This window comes from Heterodontus francisci, chromosome 6, assembly GCF_036365525.1.
Source record: "Heterodontus francisci isolate sHetFra1 chromosome 6, sHetFra1.hap1, whole genome shotgun sequence".
Classification (NCBI taxonomy): Eukaryota; Metazoa; Chordata; class Chondrichthyes; order Heterodontiformes; family Heterodontidae; genus Heterodontus; species Heterodontus francisci.
This window is the reverse complement of record NC_090376.1, coordinates 118,459,961-118,486,538: the sequence shown is the minus strand read 5'-3', so window position 1 is coordinate 118,486,538 and position 26,578 is coordinate 118,459,961. Positions and strand designations below refer to the sequence as shown.

General features: G+C 46.1%; 1 protein-coding gene across 2 annotated transcripts in view; it reads left to right on the top strand.

The window, feature by feature from the left end:
- The window catches only part of LOC137371492 (collagen alpha-2(IV) chain-like), a 288,991-nt gene that overhangs the window by 226,114 nt on the left and 36,299 nt on the right, over window positions 1–26,578 (top strand). For both annotated transcript variants that reach the window (XM_068034179.1, XM_068034180.1), the window contains exons 20-32: window positions 873–1,028; window positions 1,132–1,203; window positions 4,662–4,816; window positions 6,113–6,194; window positions 8,614–8,720; window positions 9,856–10,048; window positions 10,939–11,001; window positions 16,442–16,507; window positions 16,621–16,722; window positions 18,218–18,439; window positions 19,461–19,622; window positions 21,899–22,069; window positions 24,925–25,068. In XM_068034179.1, the coding sequence (XP_067890280.1) occupies window positions 873–1,028; window positions 1,132–1,203; window positions 4,662–4,816; window positions 6,113–6,194; window positions 8,614–8,720; window positions 9,856–10,048; window positions 10,939–11,001; window positions 16,442–16,507; window positions 16,621–16,722; window positions 18,218–18,439; window positions 19,461–19,622; window positions 21,899–22,069; window positions 24,925–25,068 (1,695 nt within the window). The remainder of the gene's footprint in view (window positions 1–872; window positions 1,029–1,131; window positions 1,204–4,661; window positions 4,817–6,112; window positions 6,195–8,613; window positions 8,721–9,855; window positions 10,049–10,938; window positions 11,002–16,441; window positions 16,508–16,620; window positions 16,723–18,217; window positions 18,440–19,460; window positions 19,623–21,898; window positions 22,070–24,924; window positions 25,069–26,578) is intronic.

Below are 26,578 nucleotides of genomic sequence, written 5' to 3'. Positions count from 1 at the left end.
CTTTCGTTCTGTCCTCGCTCTGTCTCTCTCGCTCTGTCGTTTTCGCTCTGTCTCACTCACTCTTATTTTCTCTATCATTTTTGCTGTCTCTCTCACTCTGTTATTTCCTCTGTCATTTTTGCTCTCTCTCGCTCTGTCTCTCTCGCTCTGTTGTTTTCTCTCTGTCATTTTCTCTCTGTCTCTCTCGCTCTGTCTCTTTTGCTCTGTCTCTTTCATTCTGTCCTCACTCTATCTCTCTTGCTCTGTCTCTCTCGCTCTGTCTGTCTCACTCTGTTATTTCCTCTGTCATTTTTGCTCTCTCTCGCTCTGTTGTTTTCTCTCTGTCATTTCTCTCTGTCTCTCTCACTCTGTCTCTCTTCCTCTGTCTCTCTCTCTGTCTCTCTCACTCTGTCTCTTTCGTTCTGTCCTCACTCTATCTCTCTTGCTCTGATTCTCCTGTCTTCTCACAGATGCAAGTGTTACCAGTGGGATTTTTTTTAACTTTTTCTAACTGTCAACATGTGACATAGAGGTTTTCTTTTTGCTTCAAGATTGAACTTTCCATTAATTTAAATATATTAAAAATAGGATGGGCGAAGCTGAATAAGATTTTTGAAGCTTATAGAATACAGCAAAATCAGTACACTCACTTTTTGCACTCTGATATGCACACACACTCACACAGATACAGACACAATGCACAGACTTACACACTCACACACCCAGATACAGAAGATGGCAAGTGTGGGTGATATGGGAGGAACTAGCAAGCAGTTAACATCATTCGGGTCACAGAAGGAGGTGGAAATGGGGGCAAACAGTGAAATTCAAGGGTGAAAAACAATTGTGTAAAAACACCTAAATGTTAATGTTTTTGTACCTCTCACTCACAGGCTTCCCAGGAACACAAGGTTTACCGGGGGTCACAGGAACCAAAGGATATAAAGGTGATCCAGGCTTGCCAGCTCTCCAGCCTGGATTCACTGGGTTTCCAGGAATATCAGGACCACCTGGACCTCCTGGACCGCCAGGACCTGCAGCGTCCAAAGGTCAGTTACCCATTCCGGCCACTAAACTGTCGACTGTTTTAAAACACAAACTAAACCATTCCTCTTTCAAATGAAAATCTGTTCTCTGCTTTTACCTGAATAGAGTTTATCGGAGAGCCAGGACACCAGGGACAGAGAGGATACCCCGGTCAGAGAGGGAGAACAGGAGACAAAGGTAAGCGGCAGTGTTAAATACAGAGGGGTCAGGACAGACATGGGGCCAGGACAAACACAGAGTCTGGATGGACACGGAGTCAGGACACAGGGTCCGGACAAACATGGAGTCAGGACAAACACGGGGTCCGGATGGACACGGGGTCTAGATAGACACAGGGTCAGGACTTGTGATGGAATAATAGGCTTAATTAAGTAGCATTTAGATATAGTTAATATATACCTTTTAGAATGAAAGATTGAATAAATGGTCAGGTTTTCAAGACTCATTGACATTCCCCTTTAAGAAGGTAGAGTTAAAAATTTCAAGGCCCCTGTTAGAATAGAATTTCTGTTGCCAGGGACTTGGAAGATAAACACACACATTGAAATATCCTGTGTGACATCAGTAAAAGGTAGCCATAAATCTAATTAATTGATGGTATTGGTAAATGCAGGCAGATTAACCCACAAAGAGGGTTCAACCTACTATAAAACACAATTATAGATAATAAAACAATAAAACGGACTTACAGGAACAAGAAGTCAAGTAAACACAATTATAAAAATTTTGACCAGATGAATGCTCACAACTTCAAGAGCAGGGGAATTCCAGTAAAACATTAAGTGGAGATGTCAGTTAATGATACTACCAAATATGGATCTTGAAAACAAGTAAAACACACACAGAAAGTTAACACCCATATGCTAAAAGGTCATATGACACCTTGGAAACAGTATAAACATAAGGCTACCTGTTGTAAAAAATTAGAAGTATTGAATTCCTCAAACAATACTTCTCACCCCATGGTTTACTCAGGGAATTTAAAATAAAAGCTTGCTTTAAATTTTGATGGATATTCTAAGATATTTTGCTAAAACATTAGCAAGGTTAAACTTTTGGATTCTATGTTAGAAATAGGATTATGTGTTACATCTTTCAGTAATATTTGATACTGTGATATACTTATCCATTTAAAAGAGTATTACATGTTAAATTCTTTAATAAATATATAAAAGTTAATAAATCATCTCATGTAGCATTCTACAAGAACCCCCTCTCTGTGTCTCTTTAGGGGAGAGATACGTATTGAAGAGAGATTTCCAGACCCTTATAATATCTGGGATATTTATGACTTAGCCATAATTATTAAAAATAGGCTATCCAAAAGATGGTAATATTCTCTGTTAGTTTTCTTTCTTTGAGGGGCAGCTAGTACAATTCTTTGGCCCCAAATAAGTGTCTATAAGAATTTGTCTGGCTTGAACTTGATTAAAGGAGATTCATGGGGATGTAATCCTGATTTGGTTTAGTCCCTATAAGGGGTTAAAAGTCATAAATCGCTTCAAATAAACACGGAGTCCGGATATGGAGCCAGGACACAGGGTCGGACACAAGGTCAGGACGGACACAGAGTCAGGACATGGGGTCCGGACGGACATAGGTTCAGGACAGACGTGGAATCAGGACATGGGGCCAGGATGGACACAGAGACAGGACACAGGGTCTGGATGGACACGGGGTCAGGACAAACACAGCAGCAAGTGAGTGACACAAATCAGCTTTTTAAATCTGGCACTGATCACATTTATTGTGCACGCATTGATCTGCTGCATCTTAAACAGGCAGTGTTTTATATAAAGGGATGTCTTTGTGAGAAAACGTGTCACCATTTTGCCATATATTTATAAAATTGTAGAATCTTACAGCACAAAATGAGGCCATGTCGGTGCTGGCTCTTTGATAGTTCTATCCAATTATTCCCCTGTTGTTTCCCCAAAGCCCAGCAAATTTTCCCCCTTCAAGTATTTATCCAATTACCTTCTGAAAGTTACTATTGAATCTGCTTCCACTGCCCTTTCAGGTAGTGCATTCCAGATCACAACAACTCACTGTGTAAAAAACAGTCTCCCCATCTCTCCACTCTGGCTATTTTACCAATTACATTAAATCAGTGTCCTCTGGTTACTGACCCTCCTGCCAGTGGAACCGGTTTCTCCCTATTTACTCTATCAAAACTCTTTATAATCCCAATGACAAAGAATTCTTCTGGACCAACCTCAGAAACCCAAGCATTTCTTCTTAATAAAGATACTGTCCCTTTAATATTGAATTTCATTAAAACCAGATACCTACAAACATGGGATTAATCAGATCTGTATAAGTTTATGGGCACTAAAAAGGTTATTGGGCTGGAAAAGCTTCTAGTAATCATATTCCCGTTGCTGATAGCTTCTTGATTCCTTGTGCTCCAGAGGGCAGGAATTGTGATATTTAAATGCTGGGACAGGACTCACTAAACACAGAGGCCGCCTCGATACAACATCACACTCTAACCCAAACCCCTCCGTCACAAGAGAGGTCAATCTCTACCCTTTATTTCTCTCACCCCCTCCAGCACCATTTCTCACTATTCTTCCAGATTTTCTGTGTTCCTCTCTCACTCATCATCCGTTCTATTTCCATGAGGTAAAATCTTTGCTGATCAATGAGCAGAAAATGAGGAAGTAACGCATATCAGGTGGGAAAGGGGTCAGTTTTTGGTGGGTCCAGGAGGAAGCATTAAATCGTTTAAAGGCTTTATTATATCTCTCCACTTTTTTCAGTGGCCTGTGGCGGCTCTTTAAGGACGGCTGGTCAGGTTGCTTTATACCCACGTACCAATGTGGGAGAGTACGTGGCAAACACGCAGCCCATTAATACTTCAAAATTTGAATCGCCTGATGACATAGGACCATGATACACATGGGCAAATGTTGCTCGTTTCCAACTTGCATTTGTATAGTGCCTTTACCATGGCAAAATGTCTCACAGTGTTTCACAGGAGTGTAGCCAGACAAAGATTTGACACCGAGTCACATAAGGAGATATTAGGGACAGGTGACCAAAAGCTCGGTCAAACAGGTAGGTCTTAAGGAGCGTCTTAAAGGAGGAGAGAGAGGCGGAGAGGGGGAGAGGTTTAGGGAGGGAATTCCAGAGCTTAGGGCCGGGCATCTGAAGGCACAGCCACCAATGGTGGGAATGAGCAAGAGACCAGAATTGCTGGAGTGCAGAGATCTCGGAGGAGGTTACAGAGATAGGGAAGGGTTACACCATGGTGGGATAGGAAAACAAGGATGAGAATTTTAAAATCAACACATTGCTTGACTGGGAGCCAATGTTGGTCAGTGGGCACAGGAGTGATAGGGGAACAGGACTTGGTGCGAGTTAGGACACGGGCAGCAGAGTTTTGGATGAGCTCAGTTTCGAGGCCCCAACAAGAACAGCGTCTGTGAATAGGGGACAGGAAAGGACTGGGCTGCTGCCTCATGCCTCCTAAATTCCCCCTAAACCCCTGTCTAAATTACAGTGAACTCCTGCATCGAAAGTGCATCGAGGAACCCAATATAGACACTCGTGCAGTGAAGCTGCTGTAACTCAGTTTCAGAAGCATAGCCCTCTCTTTCCTGATGTTTATCTTCCCTCTATCTCCCCTGTAGGTGATGCAGGCCATTGCGCTTGTATTGTGGAGGAAGCTTCTCCTGCTGGACCTCCGGGACCTGCAGGAATTCCAGGATATCCTGGGAAATATGGCGTGACTGGTCAGCTGGGAGATGAAGGGGCGCCAGGGCCATTCGGAGCACCTGGGACTCCAGTAAGTATCATAGCTTCTCTCTTATCCCCTGTAATACTGTGGGTATAACGTTATGTGACTCAGCCATTGAAGTGAGGTTCAGAGGGCATTAGTCTGCTGTTTTAAAATTTCATTGCAATTCCTAATATTCACCACCTGATCGTGATGGAACACAAGCAGACACCTTGGGAAAAGCAATTAAAGTGGTGTTTTTTGAAAAAAGAATTTGCATTTATATAGTGCCTTCAAAGTGCTTTGTACAGTGACCACTGCTGTAATGTCAGGAAACAAAGCAGCCAATGTCCGAGCAGAAAGTGCCCAATCAGATAATGTTTTTGTGTTGATTAAGGAAAAAATATAGTCAAGGATAATGGGGAGAACTCCTGGCACATCATTGAAAGACTGGCTACGGGATATTTTACATTCATCTGAGAGATCAACAGGGCCTCCGTTTAACGACTGATCCAAAGGCAGCACCCTCACTACAGACCCTCCGACAATGCAGCGCTCCCTCACTACAGACCCTCCGACAATGCAGTGCTCCCTCAGTACTGACCCTACGACAGTGCGGCACTCCCTCAGTACTGACCCTCCAACAGTGCAGTGCTCCCTCACTACTGACCCTCCAATGGTGCAACACTCCCTCTGTAGTGACCCTATGACAGTGCAGCACTCCCTCAGTACTGACCCTCCGACAGTGCAGTGCTCTCTCGGAACTGACCCTCCGACAGTGCAGCGCTCCCTCAGTACTGATCCTACGACAGTGCAGCACTCCCTCACTACTGACCCTCCAATGGTGCAGTGCTCCCTCAGTACTGACCCTCCGACAGTGCAGCGCTCCCTCAGTTCTGACCCTCTGACAGTGCAGCGTTCCCTCAGTACTGACCCTCCGACAGTGCAGCGCTCCCTCAGTACTGACCCTACGACAGTGCAGCACTCTCTCAGTACTGACCCTACGACAGTGCAGTACTCCCTCGGTACTGACCCTCCGACAGTGTGGTGCTCCCTCCACACGAACTCTCAGTAATGCACTGGAGTGTCAGCCTAGATTTTGTGCTCAAGTCTCTGGAGTGGAATGTGAACCCACAACCTTCAGACTCAGTGACGAAAGTGCTTGCCACTGAGGCACTCTGACCCAGTAGCTATATAAATGCAGGTTGTTGTTGTGTTGTTAATGATGATAATGATCTGATGTGCTTAAAACATCACCTGCATTATGTTTTTAAATCAAATGTACAAGTTTGTCACTGGACACAGTCAATGTCCAGCAAGGTACAGACAAGACCCACTGACATATTGTTCATGTCACACTCACAGGGAGCAGCTGGTGCTGTTGGAGCTCAAGGTTTGAAGGGACAGAAAGGCGATTCCATCTTCATCACCACCATAACCACTAAAGGTACAGGATTCAGAGCGGTCAAAGAGGCTCCGCCTTTACAACGTGCAGATCCACAAACATCAGCCTCAATAATGCTGCAAAAGAACTGATTGTGTGGTGGACAGAGGAGTAGGGTAAAAGATCTGAAGCCAAGGAGAGGGAGGGCAGAGAGAATGGGGGACGGAGGGAGGAGGGGATGGGGAGGGAGGAAGGAGAGGATGGGGAGGGAGGGAGGAGAGGAGAGAGGTGAGGATGACAGAGGGAGGTGAGGAAGGTACCATAGCAATCGAAGGTATCAATGTGAGGAGAGGGATGAATTGAAGGGAGGGCTGGGCAGTGATGAGGCACCTCTCTAAAAAGGAGTGCATCTGCTTCTTTCTCATAAACCCTACTGATCAGTCCATCCGGTGCAGTGATTCACAGGCAGGAGGAGAAACTGCCTCGTTTAGCATCACTCTCCGTGTATTCGTTGTGCTGCTGGTCACACCCTGTGTGCTCTGGAATGTGTGGATTGGGCTTTATCCTGACGTCTCACAGTCCAACCAGCAAATGCGATGATGCCGAGATCCCAAATTAGGTCAATGAGTGTTCCAGTAATGCCTGCCTGTTAGTTACTCATAAAGAAGAAGCATAAAGCCGCAAGCTGGGCCCTGCAGTGGTCTTATTTAAAGGGCCAGCATCTGCCTGCAGGTAAGTTACATTTTTGGAATGTTTTCTATTGCAGAGTGTCTCTGGAAGTACTCTGGAATTTTCTTGGAGGAGTTGTGCTGTGTCCCTTCATTTGGCAGAGAGTATTGCTGCGTCCTCACAGGGTAGGCAGAGGAGTAGGTGACCTGTCCATACAAAGGCAGACACAGGTAGGGGGGAGCAGTGTCTGTGCCTCTGGGTCAGCAGCACAACAGGGAGATGGAGCAGAGGCTGCCAAGTTGGAGCCGGACTCCTCCATGCTCCTTGACAGTGACAGGAGGCTGACTGGCAGGCCAGTCAATACATCCAGCATCTCAGTGTGTATGCCCATCAGCGTTCTCCTGGATGCTGCCCCATTGAGGTCCTCATCTGAGTCCCCTGTAGCAGAACTCGTCTGTGACCTCACTCTCTGGTGAGCTGGCACACAAACCATCCTTTTCCCCTGGCCTGGCTGCAGCCTACTCGAGCCTGGTGACTCACCATGTGCTGATCCCAACTCTATACTAGGCCCCAGGGTGAGTGCAGTGTCACTGTCTGAGCTGATGGCTGTAAGTGTCAGATGAAGTGCTGGCCCATATATGAAAACATACAAGCAGAAGGAGAGGATTGGGTGAGGGAAAGGCAGATGGGGAGGAAAGGAGAAGGTCTGTAGTCAGACTCCACTTGATGCCACATCTCAGGATGAGGGCAAGGAAGGAACCGACCTCCTGGACAGTCTCTGCTGTGCCAGATGCCACAGGCTGAGGAGGAAGCTTATGGGTTGGAGTCACGTGCCCTCCTCCAGTCTGCTGCCTGGTGTTATGGGCAACCTTCTCCTGCAAGAGAGAGGGCAGAGTGTCAGATTATGTGGCACTGTGCTTGGGTGTTGTGCTGAATAGCTGGAGGTGTGTGAAGGCAGGGAGAGGTGGGTGTGAGGCTGGCAACATTGGTAGATGTGTGAGGGCTGAGTGCTGCTGGGTGGCTAACGGGAGGCTGTTACATGGAGCAGAGAGTTGGTGTGGTGGACATGAGCTGTAATGTGAGGGTGCATTCGCTTATCTTGATCACCCTTGTGAGGTCATTGTATTTTTTGTTGCATTGCTGGCATGTCTGTGATGCCAGACTTCGGGCATTCACCCCCTTTGTGACGTGCTCCCATTCCCTCTTTGGGCTGTGTCTGGAAGGTTTCTTTCTCACCCGGGGAAACATTGCCTCCCTCCTGGAGTCCAGTGACAAGAGCATCCAGTGCAATGTCACTAAATCAAGGAGTCCTCTCCCTTACCTGCTGAAACATTCTGCCAATGCTTCAAACTGATTTTCTATCAGCCATGATTTCACAAATGCAGCCTCCCTTTACTGGGCAAAGTGCCTTTAAAAGAGCAAGCTGCCTGGAGCACGCGATCACCAAACAACACTGCTGGGGCCTCCTGCTGAGCACAGAGGCAGCAGGCAGCTCGGAGGACAGAGAAGCAGCAAAGGAGTCACTCACAGAAATCATGCAGATGAGGTGGGGATTTGAAAATTGCGTGGTCCCCACCTCAATCTGCATGGTGCTGGGAGCTTGCGAATTGTGACCTCCACACACAAAAATAAGCTTCAGCCAATTACTAGCTCCAGGAGTTTAGGTGGCCCCAGGTCATTGAGCAATCATTTTATGGATGAGAAATATTGACTCACAAATTGGTTACATACTCGAATTGCTGATTTGCAATTTCCCTGAAACAAGGTGAAAAATAACAAAGACAAACCTATAATGTGACGTCTGTGTGTTCAGGTTCCAAAGGAGAACGAGGGGAGCCGGGACTAACAGGAGCTCACGGACAACCTGGAGTTACAGGACAAGATGGCAAACCAGGCAAACAAGGCTTTCCAGGATCCCCTGTAAGTTGATAAGTTGAGTTCATAGTCACCTCTGTAAATCTGACAGGTCACATTATCCAAGTTACACAGCTGATAAATATTCACATATTAGTGTGCAGTGGAAGCAGATTCAGTTGGGACCTTTCAAAAGGAAATTGGATAAATACTGGACCAGGAGGAACCTGCAGTGCAGAAGCAAAGAGCAGGAAGTGGGACTAATTGGATAGCTCTTTCAAAGAGCCAGCATAGGCATGATGGGCTGAATGGCCTCCTTCTGAGCTGTATCATTCCATGAGTCAACAAAGGAATCTGCCTGAGTTATCCCACCCTCTCCCACCTCAATCACCTTCTTCACATCCCTGCTCACAGCCAACACTCCTCTGACACAGGCCTTGCTGTTTGATGGTCATCCGCAGCACACAGTCATCCTCCGTTCTCCTGGCCTCAGGGACACCCTCCCTTATTGCTTTGTTTTAACCCTCCCAGCCCCTCCCCTCTCCAGCCCCCTTACTTCCTTCCTCCTGCCTCCTCTCTCCTTTTATCCGCCCCTCCACTTGGGGCTGATTGTGTGTCACAATGTTGATGCTTTTTCCCTTCTCAGTGGTTGAGGTTTCAGGGGAGGGAGGTGAGTTGCTGCAGTGCATCCTCTACGTGCTGGAGCTACAGTGCACCAGTGGCTGATGCGATCAATACTGAGTCCAGTGGCAGGGCACAGATCAATATTATTATTTAACTCAGTGTTGATGATGTCCCTCCAAATCCAGCATCCCCAATTTCCATCTCTCCATCACTGGGGACAGTGTCTTCAGCTGCATAGGCCCCAAGCTCTGGAATTCCCTCCCTAAACCTCTCCACCTCCTTTAAGATGCTCCTTAAAACTGACCACTTTGACCAAGTTTTTGGTCACTTGTCCTAATATCTCTTTCGCAGCTCAAAGCCATGATCTTTTTTGAATGACGGAGCAGGCCCAAAGGGCTGAATGGCCTACTCCTGCTCCTATTTTCTATGTTTCTATGTCAAATTTTGTTTCATAACGCTCCTTGGGAAGTTTTACTATGTTTAAGTTGTTCTATAAATGTTAGTTGTTTTTGAAGAACTGTTGTAATGGTAGATGTCTGGTCAGTTGTCTGACCACATGGTATATCTTATATTTCAGGGTGACGCTCGGAAAGGTTACCCTGGCAACAATGGTATCCAAGGCATCCCAGGTCGTAAAGGATACCTGGGGAGGCCAGGCCTACCAGGGGTGGGAATTCGAGGCCCCCGAGGAAGGCCTGGGTTTCCTGGTGACCTAGGACCTGATGGTGTTCCAGGAATTCCAGGTCTTCCAGGCCCACCTGGTACTCCGGGTAAGTGTGCATCTCTCACATCTTAGCTAAGAGACAGTTTGTAGAGTTAAGAAACCTTCCTCTAAATAGAAGGCACCTCACGGTAATGAGTTGACTATTCACGCTCAAGGCTCTATCACCCACAGGGCTGCTCCGAGGGGCACAATCCCCGCTTCCTTCATCCACACTTACCCACTTGATGCCTTCCTTCAGTTGGCATTAGGCAGTAACTCTCACTCATTTGCATGCTGCAGCCTCCTGTTATGGATCACTGATGTACGGTAGGGATGATTCTGTGATCGCTGATCCCAGGAAAATGCAGTTGAACAGCCCATGATGACATCTCGAATAGTTTTAATGGAGGGAACATCACAGGGCAACGGCCTGCAAAACAGAAGATGTGCTTTCCCCCAAAAGCTGGTGTTAAGCACCAGACTGCAGAATCAGCCCTACCTGAGTTCAAGTTCAACACTGGATCCCACATCTTTCTCCTGGCTTATTGGCTGTCATTGGAAAACCAGCATTTGTTGCCCAACTCCAGGTGCCCCCAGAGAGTTGGAACTTTAACAGACTGGCAGACTCGGTCTGTCTGAAGGACATCTGTCAACTAGTGATATAACTAGTGATATAACTAGTGATATAAATCCACCAACTCCCTAATCACAAAGTACCAGATTTACTGAATTCAATTTCACAACTTGCAAGTGAATTTATCAATACCCCTTTGGGCAGAACAGAGGATGGTGAACAGATTATAAAACATTTGAGGAACATTTCAGTAACTTCTCCAGATAAATCCTAGTGACGGTAACACGTAACTGGTCATCTTTAGGGAATATTTTTAACTACACATTAACTCCCATTCAATATAATCCAAATTTGTGTCTGTCTTGTTTCTGTTTGAATGGTAGGTGACTGCATTGACGAACAGGAAATCGTGACAATAGCTGAAGACGGCACACAATTCCAATCAGGTATAGAATGGATTTTCTCCACCTTCTCCAGTTAACCACCTTTCATCTGTTTGCCTTTCCCCTTTATAATGAAATCGATCAGCATAGTCTGAAGGAAATTCCGAGAGTCGAGAGTGAAAAATGGTTTCCACTGACTGTTGACCCACAGACTGAAGATTCTCACTGCGAGAATGAAAGGGAGGAGTGAGAAGAGATGTTTTCACACGGGGTTATTGGAACAGGGAATGTTTAACCACAGGGAGATAGTGAGGCAGAGACTGGAACATCATTGAAAGTGGAATTGGAGACGAATTTTAAAAGGGAGAATGTAGAAACATGGGGGAAAGGGGACGAAAGTGGGATTCGATTGCACACCTTGCGTTGAAGATTGGTGCAAATGGACTGAGTGACCTCCTCTGCACTGTAATTTCTGCGACTCGACAAGTACATCATTTTGCTTAGCTGATTGGGTAAAAGGGTATTTTCTGCTGATACCCTTAATGCTAGCCTCCTTTTGTGTATCTCCCTGCAGTTTAGGGCTGTGGGATGTGGGCTACAGGTGATTGTCGCAACAGAGATGGGTCTGGCCTGGAACTGAAAAGACTCATTAAACATCTGGGCATAAAGTTACAACTTGACAAATCCATTAGTGCCCAATCCAGTTTGGTGCTAGGACACAGAGCAAGTTTAATTCCCAGTACATTGCAATGTTGTTATTAGGACATTCCTAATGTATTTAAATCACTGCTCAGAGATTTACTAAATGACTGATCTCATGATGGCAACTATTAGACCACTGGGGACAGGTCAGGAAATCACAAGTGCACAGTGTTATGACTGAGGTGGGAGGAGTGCACTGTCTTTTCTAGTTCCACTTCTCCAGAGGTCACACATATATTTAAATGTTTACCCAGTTACTGATACGGTCAATCATATACTCTACTCTTTATCCCACAATAAAATTCACCAACCAAGTTTCTTTATTAAACAACAAAATTATCAGTTTATTATAAAACAAGACTTATCTGGTAATGAAGCAAAGCATTAACACACAGATTGAAATATGAAGTTCCCTTTTTAAATACCCCACACACAAACTCACACACACACTGAAAGAAATAAAGAAATTCTCTCTGCAGAGGCCTTTTACAAAAAAAAGACAAAAAAAGAATACTTTGGCCAAATACTTTCTTATTCATGAAGAAAATAAAAGAAAAGATATGGAAGGGTGTCAGTAGACCTTTTTTGTCTGGCGTCCAGGTATATGGAGGCAGGTCACTGGGATCTTTTCAGAAGCAGTTCATTCTGGAGATGTTGAGAAATAGTCTGGTTGGCTTTCCAGCAGAAATGTGGCATCAGGGTTTTCAGTTATCCTACTCTGAATTCGCAGGGTTTTTTCAAAGAGGTAGAGAAAGAGGAGCTGACGCATTGGATTGCTCAGGATCTCTTAGAGAGGTGCAGGAAAGATGATTTGGGGGTTTCTTTTCAGCAGGCTACTAAACCAACTGCTTTTCAACACTTTCCACACCCCAACTGAACCAAAACAATATCTCAGAAGCGAATCCACCTCCTGACCCTCATAAATCTTGACATGTCACTTCTCTGTAAACATGTCCCTCAAGTCACTAAGGTTTCTGTTCTATATTTATCTTAAGGCATGTGATATCCAGTAAAGGTTGTTTTCAAATACATCTCCAGTGTCCTTTCAGTGAACTTTCAACAACAAAACAGAGTCCAGCATCTATGAAATCTTCAGCCTTCCAAAATGAATCCATTTTTAACAAAAAATAGAAGCACTTTCAGAACAACAGTCAGTGATTATTTGCCCATAGATGGAGTTCCCAGCTCCTGCTCAAGGTGCGAACACCTCATATGAACATACCAATTAGGAGCAGGATTAGGCCACTCGGCTCCTTGAGCCTGCTCCGTCATTCAATAAGATTACGGCTGATCTGATTGTAACCTCGACTCCACATTCCGACCTACCCCTGATAACCTTTCACCACCCCCCCCCTTGCTTATCAAGAATCTATCTACCTCTGAATTTAAAATATTCAAAGACTCTGCTTCCACCGCCTTTTGAGGAAGAGAGTTCCAAAGACTCATGACCCTCTGAGAGAAGAAATTTCTTCTCATCTCTGTCTCTAATGGGTGACCCCTTATTTTTAAACAATGACCCCTAGTTCTAGATTCTCCCACAAGAGGAAACATCCTTTCCACATCCACCCTGTCAAGGCCCTTCAGAATCTTATTTGTTTTAATCAAGTCGCCTCTTACTCTTCTAAACTCCAACCTTTCCTCATAAGACAACCAGCCCATTTCAGGTATTAGTCTAGTAAACCTTCTCTGTACTGCCTCCAACGCATTTACATCCTTCCTTAAATAAGGAGACCAGTACTGTACACAGTACTCCAGATGTGGTCTCACCAATACACTGTATAACTGAAGCATAACCTCCCTACTTTTGTATTCAATTCCCCTCACGATAAACGATAACATTCTATTAGCTTTCCTAATTATGTGCTGTACCTGCATACTAACCTTTTACGATTCATGCACTAGGACACCCAGATCCCTCTGCATCTCACAGCTCTGCAATCTCTCACCATTTCAATAATATGCTTCTTTTTTATTCTTCCTGCCAAAATGGACAATTTCACATTTTCCCACATTATACTCCATTTGCCAGATCTTTGCCCACTCACTTAACCTATCTATATCCCTTTGTAGCCCCCTTATGTCCTCTTCACAACTTACTTTCCTACCTATCTTTGTGTCATCAGCAAATTTAGCAAACATACCTTCGGTCCCCTTCATCCAAGTCATTCATATAAATTGTACAAAGTTGAGGCCCCAGCACTGAACCCTGTGGCACACCACTCGTTACATCTTGCCAACCAGAAAATTACCCATTTACGCCTACTCTCTGTTTCCCGTTAGCTAGCCAATCGTATATATGCCAATATGTTACCCCATATACCATGAGCTGTTATTTTCCACAATAACCTTTGATTTGGCACCTTATCAAATGCTTCTGGATACATCCACCGGTTTCCCTTTATCCACAGCACATGTTACTTCTTCAAAGAACTCCAATAAATTGGTTAAACATGATTTCCCTTTCACAAAACCAAGTTGACTGTGCCTGATTACCTTGACTTTTTCAAAATGCCCTGCTATAACATCTTTAATAATAGCTTCTAACATTTTCCCTAAGACAGATGTTAAGCTAACTGACCTGTAGTTTCCTGCTTTCTGCCTCCCTCCCTTTTTGAATAAAGGAGTTACATTCGCTATTTTTCACTAATGAAACCTTCTCTGAATCTAGGGAATTTTGGAAAATTAAAACCAACACATCAACTATCTCAATAGCTACTTCTTTTGGGACCTTAGGATGAAGTCCATCAGGACCCGGGAACTTGTCAGCCCACAGCTCCAACAATTTGTTCAGTGCCACTTCCCTGGTGATTGTAATTTTCTTGAGTTCCTCCCTCCCTTCCATTTCCTGACTTACAGCTAATAGTGGGATGTTACTTGTATCCTCAAAGTGAAGACCGATGCAAAATATCTGTTCAATTCATCTGCCATCTCCTTATTTTCCCTTATTAATTCCCCAGACTCACTTTCTATAGGATCAACGCTCACTTTGTTAACTCTTTTCTTTTTAAAATATCTATAGAAACCCTTACTGTCTGTTTTTATATTTCTACCTAGCTTTCTCTCGTACTCTAATTTTACCTTCCTTATCAATCTTTCAGTCAGTCTTTGCTGTTTTTTATATTCTGTCCAATCTTCTGACCTACCACCCATCTTTGCACAATTATATGCGTTTTCGTTAAGTGTGGTACTATCTTTAACTTTTTTAGTTAACCACGGCTGATGGGTCCTCCCCTTAGAATTTCTCTTTCTCATTGGGATGTATCTATTCTTTATATTCTGAAATATCCCCTTAAATGTCTGCCACTGCATCTCTACTGACCTATTCTTTAACCTAATTTTCAAATTCACTTTAGCTAGCTCTGCTTTCATGCCCTCATAATTGCCCTTATTTAAGTTTAAAATACTCGTCTTGGACCCATTCTTCTTGCCCTCAAACTGAATGTAAAATTCAATCATATTATGATCACTCCTGCCTAGGTCATCAATTAATCCTATCTCGTTGCACAATACCAGGTCTAGTATAGCCTGCTCTCTGGTTGACTCCAGAACGTGCTGTCCTAAGAAACGATCCTGAAAAAATTCTATCAACTCCTCATCTAGGCTACCTTTGCCCCTTTGATTTTTGCAGTCTATATGTAGATTAAAATGCCCCATGATTATCACTGTACCTTTCTGACAATCACCCATTATTTCTTCCTTTATACTACATCCCACTGTGTGGTTACTATTAGGGAGCCTGTACACCACTCCCACAAGTGACTTTTTGCCTTTATCATTTCTCATCTCTACCCAAATCACTTCTACATCCTGGTATCCTGAACTTAGGTCATCCCTCTCTATTGCGCCGTTACCATCATTAATTAACATTAATTAACCTCCTCACGGTCAGAGCCAGATAGGGGAAGCCTGCATACGTACATTGTCGACTTCATTTCAGATGTTCATTCTACTGTGGAACTCGCTTGTAGGCTTACTCGGAAAAGTTTCATTATAACCAGAGGAGTCTATACAGACCATTTCATTGTAACAGGTGACAATGGCAGGTTACCATTGACCAGCAAATTAATTGAGCCAGCCATGTAAATACTATGGCTACAACAGCAGGTCAGAGACTGGGAATTCTGCGGCGTAACTCGCCTTCTGACTCCCCAAAGCCTGTCCATCATCTTCAAGGCACAAGTCAGCAGTGTGATGGAATGCTCTCCACTTGCCTGGATGGGTGCAGCTCCAACAACACTCAAGAAGCTCGACACCATCCAGGACAAAGCATCCAACTTGATCAGCACCCCATCCACCACCTTCAGCATTCACTCCCTCCACCACCGATGCACAGTGGCAGCAGTGTGTACCATCTACAAGATGCACTGCAACAACTCACCAAGGTTCCTTCGACAGCACCTTCCAAACCCACAACCTCTACCACCTAGAAGGACAAGGACAGCAGATACATGGGAATATCACCACCTGCAAGTTCCCATCCAAGTCACGCACCATCCCAACTTGGAACTATATCGTCGTTCCTTCACTGTTGCTGAGTCAAAATCCTAGAACTCCCTTCCTAACAGCACTGTAGATGTGCCTACCCCACATGGACTGCAGCGGTTCAAGAGGCAGCTCACCACCACCTTCTCAAGGGCAATTAGGGATGGGCAATAAAGACATCCACATGCAGGCTGTATGAAGTTTTTCAATAGACATTTCAGTATAATTCATTATAATTCCATTATAACAGGGTTTTGATGATTGAGATTTGTATTGAATTTATGGAAGTTAATTTTGGTTATTTTGTTCAACTTCACAGTGGTTCCTTGTGGAACCCCAGGACCTACAGGACAAAGGGGACCACCTGGCCTGCCTGGAGAGAAAGGTATTGTGGAGATATATTGTACTGTCCTTGATCCCACAGATAAGTTGTAATTTTCACCAATTAACATTAAGCTATTCGGTCATCTCACTTGAAAAAAAAATGTTACATTCCAGGTGTCAAAGGTCAGCAGGGATTCCCAGGATTATCCAGACCAGGATTCCCAGGAAGGAAAGGTTTCATCGGTGCTCCAGGACCAGGAATTCCAGGGCCACCAGGTTATCCAGAAGCCATTGCTATTGTATCTAAAGTAAAGATGTGTTTGGAGAATCAGAACAGGAGGAGGCCATTCGGCCCTCAACCCTTTTTCAATCATGGCTGATCTGTGACCTAGCTCCATATAGCCGCCTTGCTTCTGTAACCTGTATTAACCTTACCCTTAAACCACTGGTAGCAGTTTTAATACAACTGAGTGCTTTGATCGGTCATTTCAGAGGGTCAGAGAACCACGTTGGTGTGGGACTGGAGTCACATATTGGCCAGACTGGGTAAGGACGGCAGGTTTCCTTCCCTAAAAGGACATTAGTGAACCAGCTGGGTTTTTACAACAATCAATGATAGTTTCATGGTTACCTTTACTGAGATCTGCTTCATATTTACAGATTACTTTTTAAACTCGATTTCAACTCTCTTACTGCAAAGGTGAGATTTGAATTCACATTCTGGATTACGAGTCCAGCATCATAAAAGAGAATTGGATAAAAATTTGAAGGGGGAAAATTTGCAGGGCTATGGGGAAAGAGCAGGGGACTGGGACTAATTGGATAGATCTTTCAAAGAGCCGGCACAGGCATGATGGGCTGAATGGCCCCCTGTGCTGTATCATTCTCTGATATTTGCTATCCTACTGTACCATGATGTAAATCACCCAGCATCCCACCTACCCCTTATACGCAGTAATATCAGCCTCAGTTAGGAACCCATCCAGCTCTCTTGTTTGTCGTGAATACTCAGTCACTACATGAGCTGGTAACTTGTCCCAGAAGTCAATGACTCTCTACAAAAGGAAAACCTCCAGATATCCTAATCTCTTTACTTAGGTAGCTTATCCATGCATCCTCTCCCTAACCCTAACCTATCAAAGTCAATCCACATCCTTTCATCATGTTAAAGACTTCAATCAAGTCTCCCTGAAGTCGACACACTATTAAAGCATAAAGGTGGCAGCTCCCTCAGCCCATTGCAATAACCAAGGGACTTTAAATAGCTCAAAGACACAATAGGAACTGGTGAAACAGACCCTACATTTCAAAAGCTTTAATCAAAATGTTCTTCGCTGTATGAAATTTCAGAATTATCATCCTTGTTTTCAAATCGCTCCCTGACCTCTCCCCTCCCGATCTCTGTAATCCCCTCCAGCCCCACATCTCTCCAGGCTCTCTGCCTCCTCCAATTCTGATCTCTTGTCCATGTCCAATTTCCATCGCTCCACCATGGCAGCCGTGCCTTCAGCTGCCTGGGCCCTGAGCTCTGGAATTCCCTCCCGAGACTTCTCCACCTCTCTCTCCTCCTTTAAAACCTACCTCTTTGACCAAGCTTTTGATCACCTGTCCGAATATCTCCTTATGTGACTCAGTGTCTGCTACCACTCTTGTGAAGTGGCTTGGTACGTTTTACAATGTTAAAGGTACTATATAATTGCAAGTTTCTTTTGTTGAATTTTTAGTGAAAAGAGTTAAAATAAAGATTGTAATGTGATCGACCCTCATGTAGGTTTTGTTGGGCCCCGTGGAGATCAAGGACTCCCAGGCCCACCTGGGCAGGTGGGGAACGCTGGGTTTCCAGGCCTATCGGGGAGACCAGGGCCATATGGTGCAAAAGGTTTGCCTGGAGAAGCCATCGGTGCATTGCCAGGATACCAAGGTGAACCAGGACAGCCAGGACGGCGAGGAGCCAAAGGAGCTCAAGGAGATGCAGGAAGAACTGGACTCAGAGGCAAGCAACTGTTACAATAATTATTCATCAAGTTCTGGGCACCACACTTTAGGAAGGATGTCAAGGCCTTGGAGAGGGTGCGGAGGAGATTTACTGGAAGGGTCCCAGGGATGAGGGACTTCAGTTATGTGGAGAGACTGGAGAAGCTGGGATTGTTCCTTGGAGCAGAGAAGGTTAAGTGGAAATTTAATGGAGGTGTTGAAAATTATGGAGCGTTTTGTAGAGAGAACCTGTTTCCTCTGGCAAGTGGGTCAATAATCAGGGGCCACAAATTTAAAATAACTGGTGAAAGGACCAGAGGGGAGATGAGGAGAGATTTCTTCACACAGAGAATTGTGAAGATGTGGAACACATGATCTGAAAGGGGTAATCAGATTCCATAGAAACATTCAAAAGGCAATTGGACATCTATTGGAAGAGGGTTAATTTTCAAGGTCGGAGGGGGGTGAGACTAATTGGATAACTTTTTTAAAGAACAAGCAGAGGCATGAAGGGTTGAATGGCCCTTTGCTATGCTGCAAAATTCTATGATTTTAAGTTGAGCTATGGGGGTTAACATTGTTTTTTGACAGGAGTACAAGACAACTCAAAAGCAAATCAACTGCCAGTCTCGCACTGCGCTCGGTTTTCTGTTCCATTGAAATCAATGGGTTGCTCGGGGAAATGTCTTTCCTTCTCGTGTTTACTGAAGTTACAGCCACAGAGCAGGAGAATTTCTGAGGAAGTCCACCCACTGAATATCTCCCTCACCCAGAGAAAATAAGCCCTATGACAGCAGCTAACTGTGTCAGGCTGGAGGCTGGGCCTGGAGCACTTGTAGGTTTGAGCACTTCACCCAGTCGCTAAGATCGAGCTAGGCCGTAGCAGGGAGTATAACATTTGTCTCTTTAGCAAGAAATGGATTGCACCGGAGAGGCCTGGACAGATGAGGTCATCGCCAATCGTGACTTATCAGCTTTGTTGTTTAGAGAAATGCATTCTCAACTCACAGGAAAAATTAAAACCCTTTTATTTTCCTCAGGTGCGGATGGAATTTTGGGAACGCCAGCTCCCAAAGGTGAACGAGGAGAGCCAGGACCGCCTGGCATTGTAGGGTTCCCTGGCCCGAGGGGATCACATGGGGGTCCCGGACAGCCTGGATTTCCAGGGTTACAAGGGATACCTGGTTTCCCAGGACATGGAGGTAAGCACAGTGCGTTCATCATCGCCATGTTTGTGACTGACAGGCAGCAAAGGACGATTCCCAGGGAGTTGAGTGAACAAGGAACATCGATCAGCAATCATGGCAACAATAATGTGGTGTCAACTAGGTCTCAGTGGGTTCCACACTCGCCTTGGTGTCAGAGGTTGTGTGTTCAAGCCCCACTCCAGAGACTTGAGCACAAAATCCAGGCTAACACTCCCAGTGCAGAACTGTCAGAGGGTCAGTACTGAGGAAATGCTGCACTGTCAGAGGGTCACTACTAAGGGAGTGCTGTACTATCGGAGGGGCAGTACTGAGGGAGCACTGCACCATCAGAGGGTCAGTACTGAGGGAGTGCTGCACTGTCAGAGGGTCAGTACTGAGGGGGTGCTGCACTGTCAGAGGGTCAGTACTGAGGGAGCACTGCACTGTCAGAGGGTCAGTACTGAGGGAGTGCTGCACTGTCAGAGGGTCAGTACTGAGGGAGTGCTGCACTGTCAGAGGGTCAGTACTGAGGGAGTGCTGCACCGATGGAGGGTCAGTACTGAGGGAGCACTGCACTGTCGGAGGGTCAGTACTTAGGGAGCGCTGCACTGCCGGAGGGTCAGTACTGAGGGAGTGCTGCACTGTCGGAGGGTCAGTACTGAGGGAGTGCTGCACTGTCGGAGGGTCAGTACTGAGGGAGTGCTGCACTGTCGGAGGGTCAGTACTGAGGGAGTGCTGCACTGTTGGAGGGTCAGTACTGAGGGAGTGCTGCACTGTCGGAGGGTCAGTACTGAGGGAGTGCTGCACTGTCGGAGGGTCAGTACTGAGGGAGTGCTGCACTGTTGGAGGGTCAGTACTGAGGGAGTGCTGCACCGATGGAGGGTCAGTACTGAGGGAGCACTGCACTGTCAGAGGGTCAGTACTGAGGGAGTACTGCACTGTCGGAGGGTCAGTACTGAGGGAGCGCTGCACTGCCGGAGGGTCAGTACTGAGGGAGTGCTGCACTGTCGGAGGGTCAGTACTGAGGGAGTGCTGCACTGTCGGAGGGTCAGTACTGAGGGAGTGCTGCACTGTCGGAGGGTCAGTACTGAGGGAGTGCTGCACTGTCGGAGGGTCAGTACTGAGGGAGTGCTGCACTGTCGAAGGGTCAGTACTGAGGGAGTGCTGCACTGTTGGAGGGTCAGTACTGAGGGAGTGCTGCACTGTCGGAGGTGCCATCTTTCAGATGAGAGATTAAATGAGGTCCTGTCTGCCCCCCATGCCCCCAGTGGATGTAAAAGGTCCCGTGGTCACTATTTCAAAGAAGAGCAGGGGAGTTCTCCCCGGTGTCCTGGCCAATATTTATCCTTCAATCAACATCACAAAAACAGATTATCTGACCTTTATCATATTGGTTTTTGTGGGATCTTGCTGTGTGTGCTAATTAGCTGCCATATTTCCTACGTTACAACAATGACTAACTTCAATAATTATTTCATTGTCTGTAAAACATTTTGGGACATCCTGAGGTTGTCAGAGACACCGCAGAAAGGCAAGTCCTTCTTTTTACTTCTAGCTCCATTCCACACTCCCCCACTAGGGGGAGCAGATTGTCCATCACATTGTCAATCTGAAGGGAGTTTTTCTTTAACTCCTACACGGCATGTGAACCTCACAGCCACACCAGCAACTATTGTCCATCCCTAACTGTCCTTTAAAAGGTGGTGGTGAAGGATATGATCACCATTACTGAGACGAGCTTTTTATTCCATGTTTATTTAAGTAAATTTAAATTCCCCAGATGCTGTGCTGGGATTTGAACTCTTGTCTCTGGATGATTAGTCCAGTAATATTATCACAATGTTGTGCAAATTGGGTTAATTTGAAATGTCAAACTGTGGTCAGCCTTACCTGAGGGTCAGAGGTCAGAAGGGGTCTTGACTGCAAAAGTTCATCCCAAATTTGGTTCCTTTACAAATATTGAAGTCCAGAAAATGGGGTCAGAGAAGGTCTATAAGAAGGGAAACGATTATTTCCAGCCTAGGCCTCCTCTTCGTTTGTCCATTGGCCCCGTGTGCTTCAAGCAAGATTCAACAGGCACAGTATTGAGAGGCCCAATTGCCTAATCTTTCAACATTAATAAGTCCAGGCACCTTGTAGGTCCACATCCTCCTCTCCCGCCTCCTCTACCTCCACCTCCTCCTCTACATCCTCCTCTAACTCCACCTTCCTCCTCTTTCTCCTCCTCCTCTTCTACCACCACCTCCTCTCCCTCCTGCTCCTCCTACTGATGAAGGTATGTTTGGTTGCAGGTCCTCAGGGTTACAAAGGAGACCGTGGTGACCGAGGACCCCCAGGTCCAGCTGGAATGAAAGGTTTGCCAGGGATTCCTGGTATCCAAGGGTCGTTCGGGGATAGTGGATTTCCTGGAACCCCTGGTCCCTACGGCATGGATGGGCTGCCAGGAATCGATGGACTAAAAGGTAAAATAATATTTAACGGGCGCTTAAATGAGTTAAACTGTGTAAATGCACATAGCAGCATTCCTATAAAAAGGATTTTCTTAAATTGAGCAGTGTAACTTTCTCAGAAATTATCCCATCTATATTGGAGGTGTGCTTGCTGAGAGTGCAAATGAATGTATTGAACCCTCTATTTTTGATTATAGATCATCCAGTAACACCAACACTGAGACTGGTGATGGGGCCATAATACTACACACCCTGCTGTGACCCCTACTGGGGTATAGCACTCGACCCCCACTCTGTGACCCACACTGGGGTATAACACTCTAACCCCACTCTGTGACCCCTACTGGGGTATAGCACTCTACCCCCATTTTGTGACCCCTACTGGGGTATAAAACTCGACCCCCATTCTGTGACCCACACTGGGGTAGAACACTCTACCCCCACTCTGTGACCCCTACTGGGGTATAACACTCTACCCCCACTCTGTGACCCCTTTTGGGGTATAACACTCTACCCCTACTCTGTGACCCCCACTGGGGTATAACACTTTACCCCCACTCCGAGACCCACGCTAGGGTATAACACTCTACCCCTACTGGGGTACAACACTTTACCCCCACTCTGTGACCCACACTAGGGTATAACATCTACCCCCACTCCATGACGCACACTGGGGTCTAACACTCTACCCCCACTCTGTGACCCACACTGGGGTTTAACACTCTACCCCCCCTCTGTGACTCATACCGGGCTTTAACACTCTACCCCCACTGGGGTCTAACACTCTACCCCCACTCTGTGACCCAAACTGGGATATAACACTCTACCCCCACTCTGTTACCCAAACTGGGGTATAACACTCTACCCCCACTCCGTGACCCACACTGGGGTTTAACACTCTACCCCAACTGGGGTATAACACTCAACCCCGACTCCGTGACCCCCACTGGGGTCTAACACTCTACCCCCACTCTGACCCAAACTGGGATATAACACTCTACCCCCACTCTGTTACCCAAACTGGGGTATAACACTCTACCCCCACTCCGTGACCCACACTGGGGTATAACATCTACCCCCACTCCGTGACCCACACTGGGGTATAGCATCTACACCCACTCCATGACGCACACTGGGGTCTAACACTCTACCCCCACTCTGTGACCCACACTGGGGTTTAACACTCTACCCCCCATCTGTGACTCATACCGGGGTTTAACACTCTACCCCCACTGGGGTCTAACACTCTACCCCCACTCTGTGACCCAAACTGGGATATAACACTCTACCCCCACTCTGTTACCCAAACTGGGGTATAACACTCTACCCCCACTCCGTGACCCACACTGGGGTTTAACACTCTACCCCAACTGGGGTATAACACTCTACCCCCACTCCGTGACCCACACTGGGGTTTAACACTCTACCCCAACTGGGGTATAACACTCTACCTCCACTCTGTGACCCAAACTGGGGTATAACACTCTATTCCCGCTCTGTGACCCACACTGGGGTTTAACTCTCTACCCCTCCTCTGTGACCCACACTGGGGTTTAACACTCTACCCCCACTCCGTGACCCACACTTGGGTTTAACACTGTACCCCCACTCTGTGACCCACACTGGGGTTTAACACTATACCCCTACTCTGTGACCCACACTGGGGTTTAACATTCTACCCCCACTCTGTGACCCACACTGGGGTTTAACAGTCTACCCCCACTCTGTGACCCACACTGGGGTTCAACACTCTACCCCCACTCCGTGACCCACACTGGGGTTTAACCCTCTATTCCCGCTTTGTGACCTCCACTGGGGTCTAACTCTCTACCCCCACTCCGTGACCCACACTGGGGTTTAACCCTCTATTCCCACTCTGTGACCCACACTGGGGTTTAACCCTCTATTCCCGCTCTGTGACCCACACTGGGGTTTAACTCTCTACGCCCCGCTCTGTGACCCACACTGGGGTTTAACTCTCTGCCCCCACTCCGTGACCCACACTGGGGTTTAACATTCTACCCCCACTCTGTGACCCACACTGGGGTTTGACACTCTAACCCCACTCTGTGACCCACACTGGGGTTTAACATTCTACCCCCACTCTGTGACCCACACTGGGGTTTAACACTCTAACCCCACTCTGTGACCCAAACTGGGGTTTAACACTCTGCCCCCACTCTGTGACCCACACTGGGGGTTAACACTCTACCCCCACTCTGTGACCCACACTGGGGTTTAACACTCTAACCCCACTCTGTAACCCACACTGGGGTTTAACCCTATACCCCCACTCTGTGACCCAAACTGGGGTTTAACACTCTGCCCCCACTCTATACCCCACTCTGTGACCCAAACTGGGGTTTAACACTCTGCCCCCACTCTGTGACCCACACTGGGGGTTAACACTCTACCCCCACTCTGTGACCCACACTAGTGTTTAACACTCTACCCCCACTCTGTGACCCACACTGGGGTTTAACACTCGACCCCCACTCTGTGACCCACACTGGGGGTTAACACTCTACCCCCACTCTGTGACCCACACTGGGGTTTAACACTCTACCCCCACTCTGTGACCCACACTGGGGTTTAACACTCGACCCCCACTCTGTGACCCACACTAGGGTTTAACACTCTACCCCCACTCTGTGACCCACACTGGGGTTTAACACCCGACCCCCACTCTGTGACCCACACTGGGGTTTAACGCTTTTGGGTTGGATTTTGACCTGCACAGTTTATTAGCTGTCTGTCTGTTTCCTATTTATACCATGTGTGATGTGTGATATTGCACGTCTGTTGTGGACCAGTTTTAAGTTCGCTGCTCTCTAACTGATTTGTGTTCATTGCATTCGTTCCTTTAGGTTTGAAAGGTTCGCCAGGAATGGCGGGATTCCCTGGTCTAAAGGGGGCTCAAGGTCGACCTGGCATCATAGGCCTGAAGGGAGATAATGGAATCCCCGGAATTACAGGGATCAGAGGCCAGTCCAGAGGGAAAGGTGCCAAAGGTAATTGTCAACCTGCAGTATCTTTCCTCACAGTTAGTGTGTGTGAGCTGTTTGAGTAACTCCTTTCTGGCAAAAGAGTAATCTCACCGCAGTTAAAATTCATTAAAGAAACAGGATCCCAATTTGCCTGTTGTATTATGTGTCCCAGCGGTTGCTATCCAGCTCAGGGAGTGCTGCAATGACAGAGGTGCCGTTATTCAGATCATAAACTACCTACATCAAAGTGACCATAATGTCACTTTCAAACAAAATGTTGCAAAGCTCTGTCTGGAAAATTACTATTTAGCTTCTCCACTGCAAATTTTTTCAGGGTCTTATGTCTGTTGTGTCTGAGGTTCTGCAACATAATTTCACAGTCAGTAATCTTGTGTACACCTCTCCTGGACTCTGGACTTCCAACAGATTCCTGGCACTTCCCATTTTCGATTGATTGATTGTTTTTCCAGGTCTCTGATCCACACGCCCATTGACCGAAACTCCACTCTGGGAGTGCAAGCACTAGACATTTAACTTACGAACATATGAACATACGTTACTTATCAAGAATCTATCTACCTCTGCCTTAAAAATATTCAACAACTCTGCTTCCACCGCCTTTTGAGGAAGAGAATTCCAAAGACTCACGACCATCTGAGAGAAAAAAATTCTCATCTCTGTCTTAAATGGGCGACCCCTTATTTTTAAACAGTGACCCCTAGTTCTAGATTCTCCCACAAGGGGAAACATCCTTTCCACATCCACCCTGTCAAGACCCCTCAGGATCTTATATGTTTCAATCAATTCCCCTCTTACTCTTCTAAACTCCAGCAGATACAATCCTAGCCTGTCCAATCTTTCCTCGTAAGACAGCCTGCCCATTCCAGGTATTAGTCTAGTAAACCTTCTCTGTACTGCCTCCAAAGCATTTACATCCTTCCTGAAATAAGGAGACCAATACTGTACACAGTACTCCAGATGTAGTCTCACCAATGCCCTGTATAACTGCAGCATAACCTCACTACTTTTGTATTCAATTCCCCTTGTGATAAACAATAACATTCTATTAGCTTTCCTAATTACGTGCTGTACCTGCATACTAACCTTTTACGATTCATGCACGAGGACACCCAGATCCCTCTGCATCTCAGAGCTCTACAATCTCTCACCATTTAGATAATGTGCTTCTTTTTATTCTTCCTGCCAAAGTGGACAATTTCCCACTTTCCCACATTATACTCCATTTGCCAGGTCTTTGCCCACTCACTTAACCTATCTATATTCCTATGTAGCCCCCGTATGTCCACTTCACAAGTTACTTTCCTACCTATCTTTGTGTCATCAGCAAATTTAGCAACCATACCTTCGGTCCCTTCATCTAAGTCATTTATATAAATTGTACAAAGTTGGGGCCCCAGCACAGATCCCTGTGGCACACCACTCGTTACATCTTGCCAACCCGAAAATGATCCATTTATGCCTACTCTCTGTTTCCTGTTAGCTAGCCAATCTTCTATCCATGCCAATATGTTAC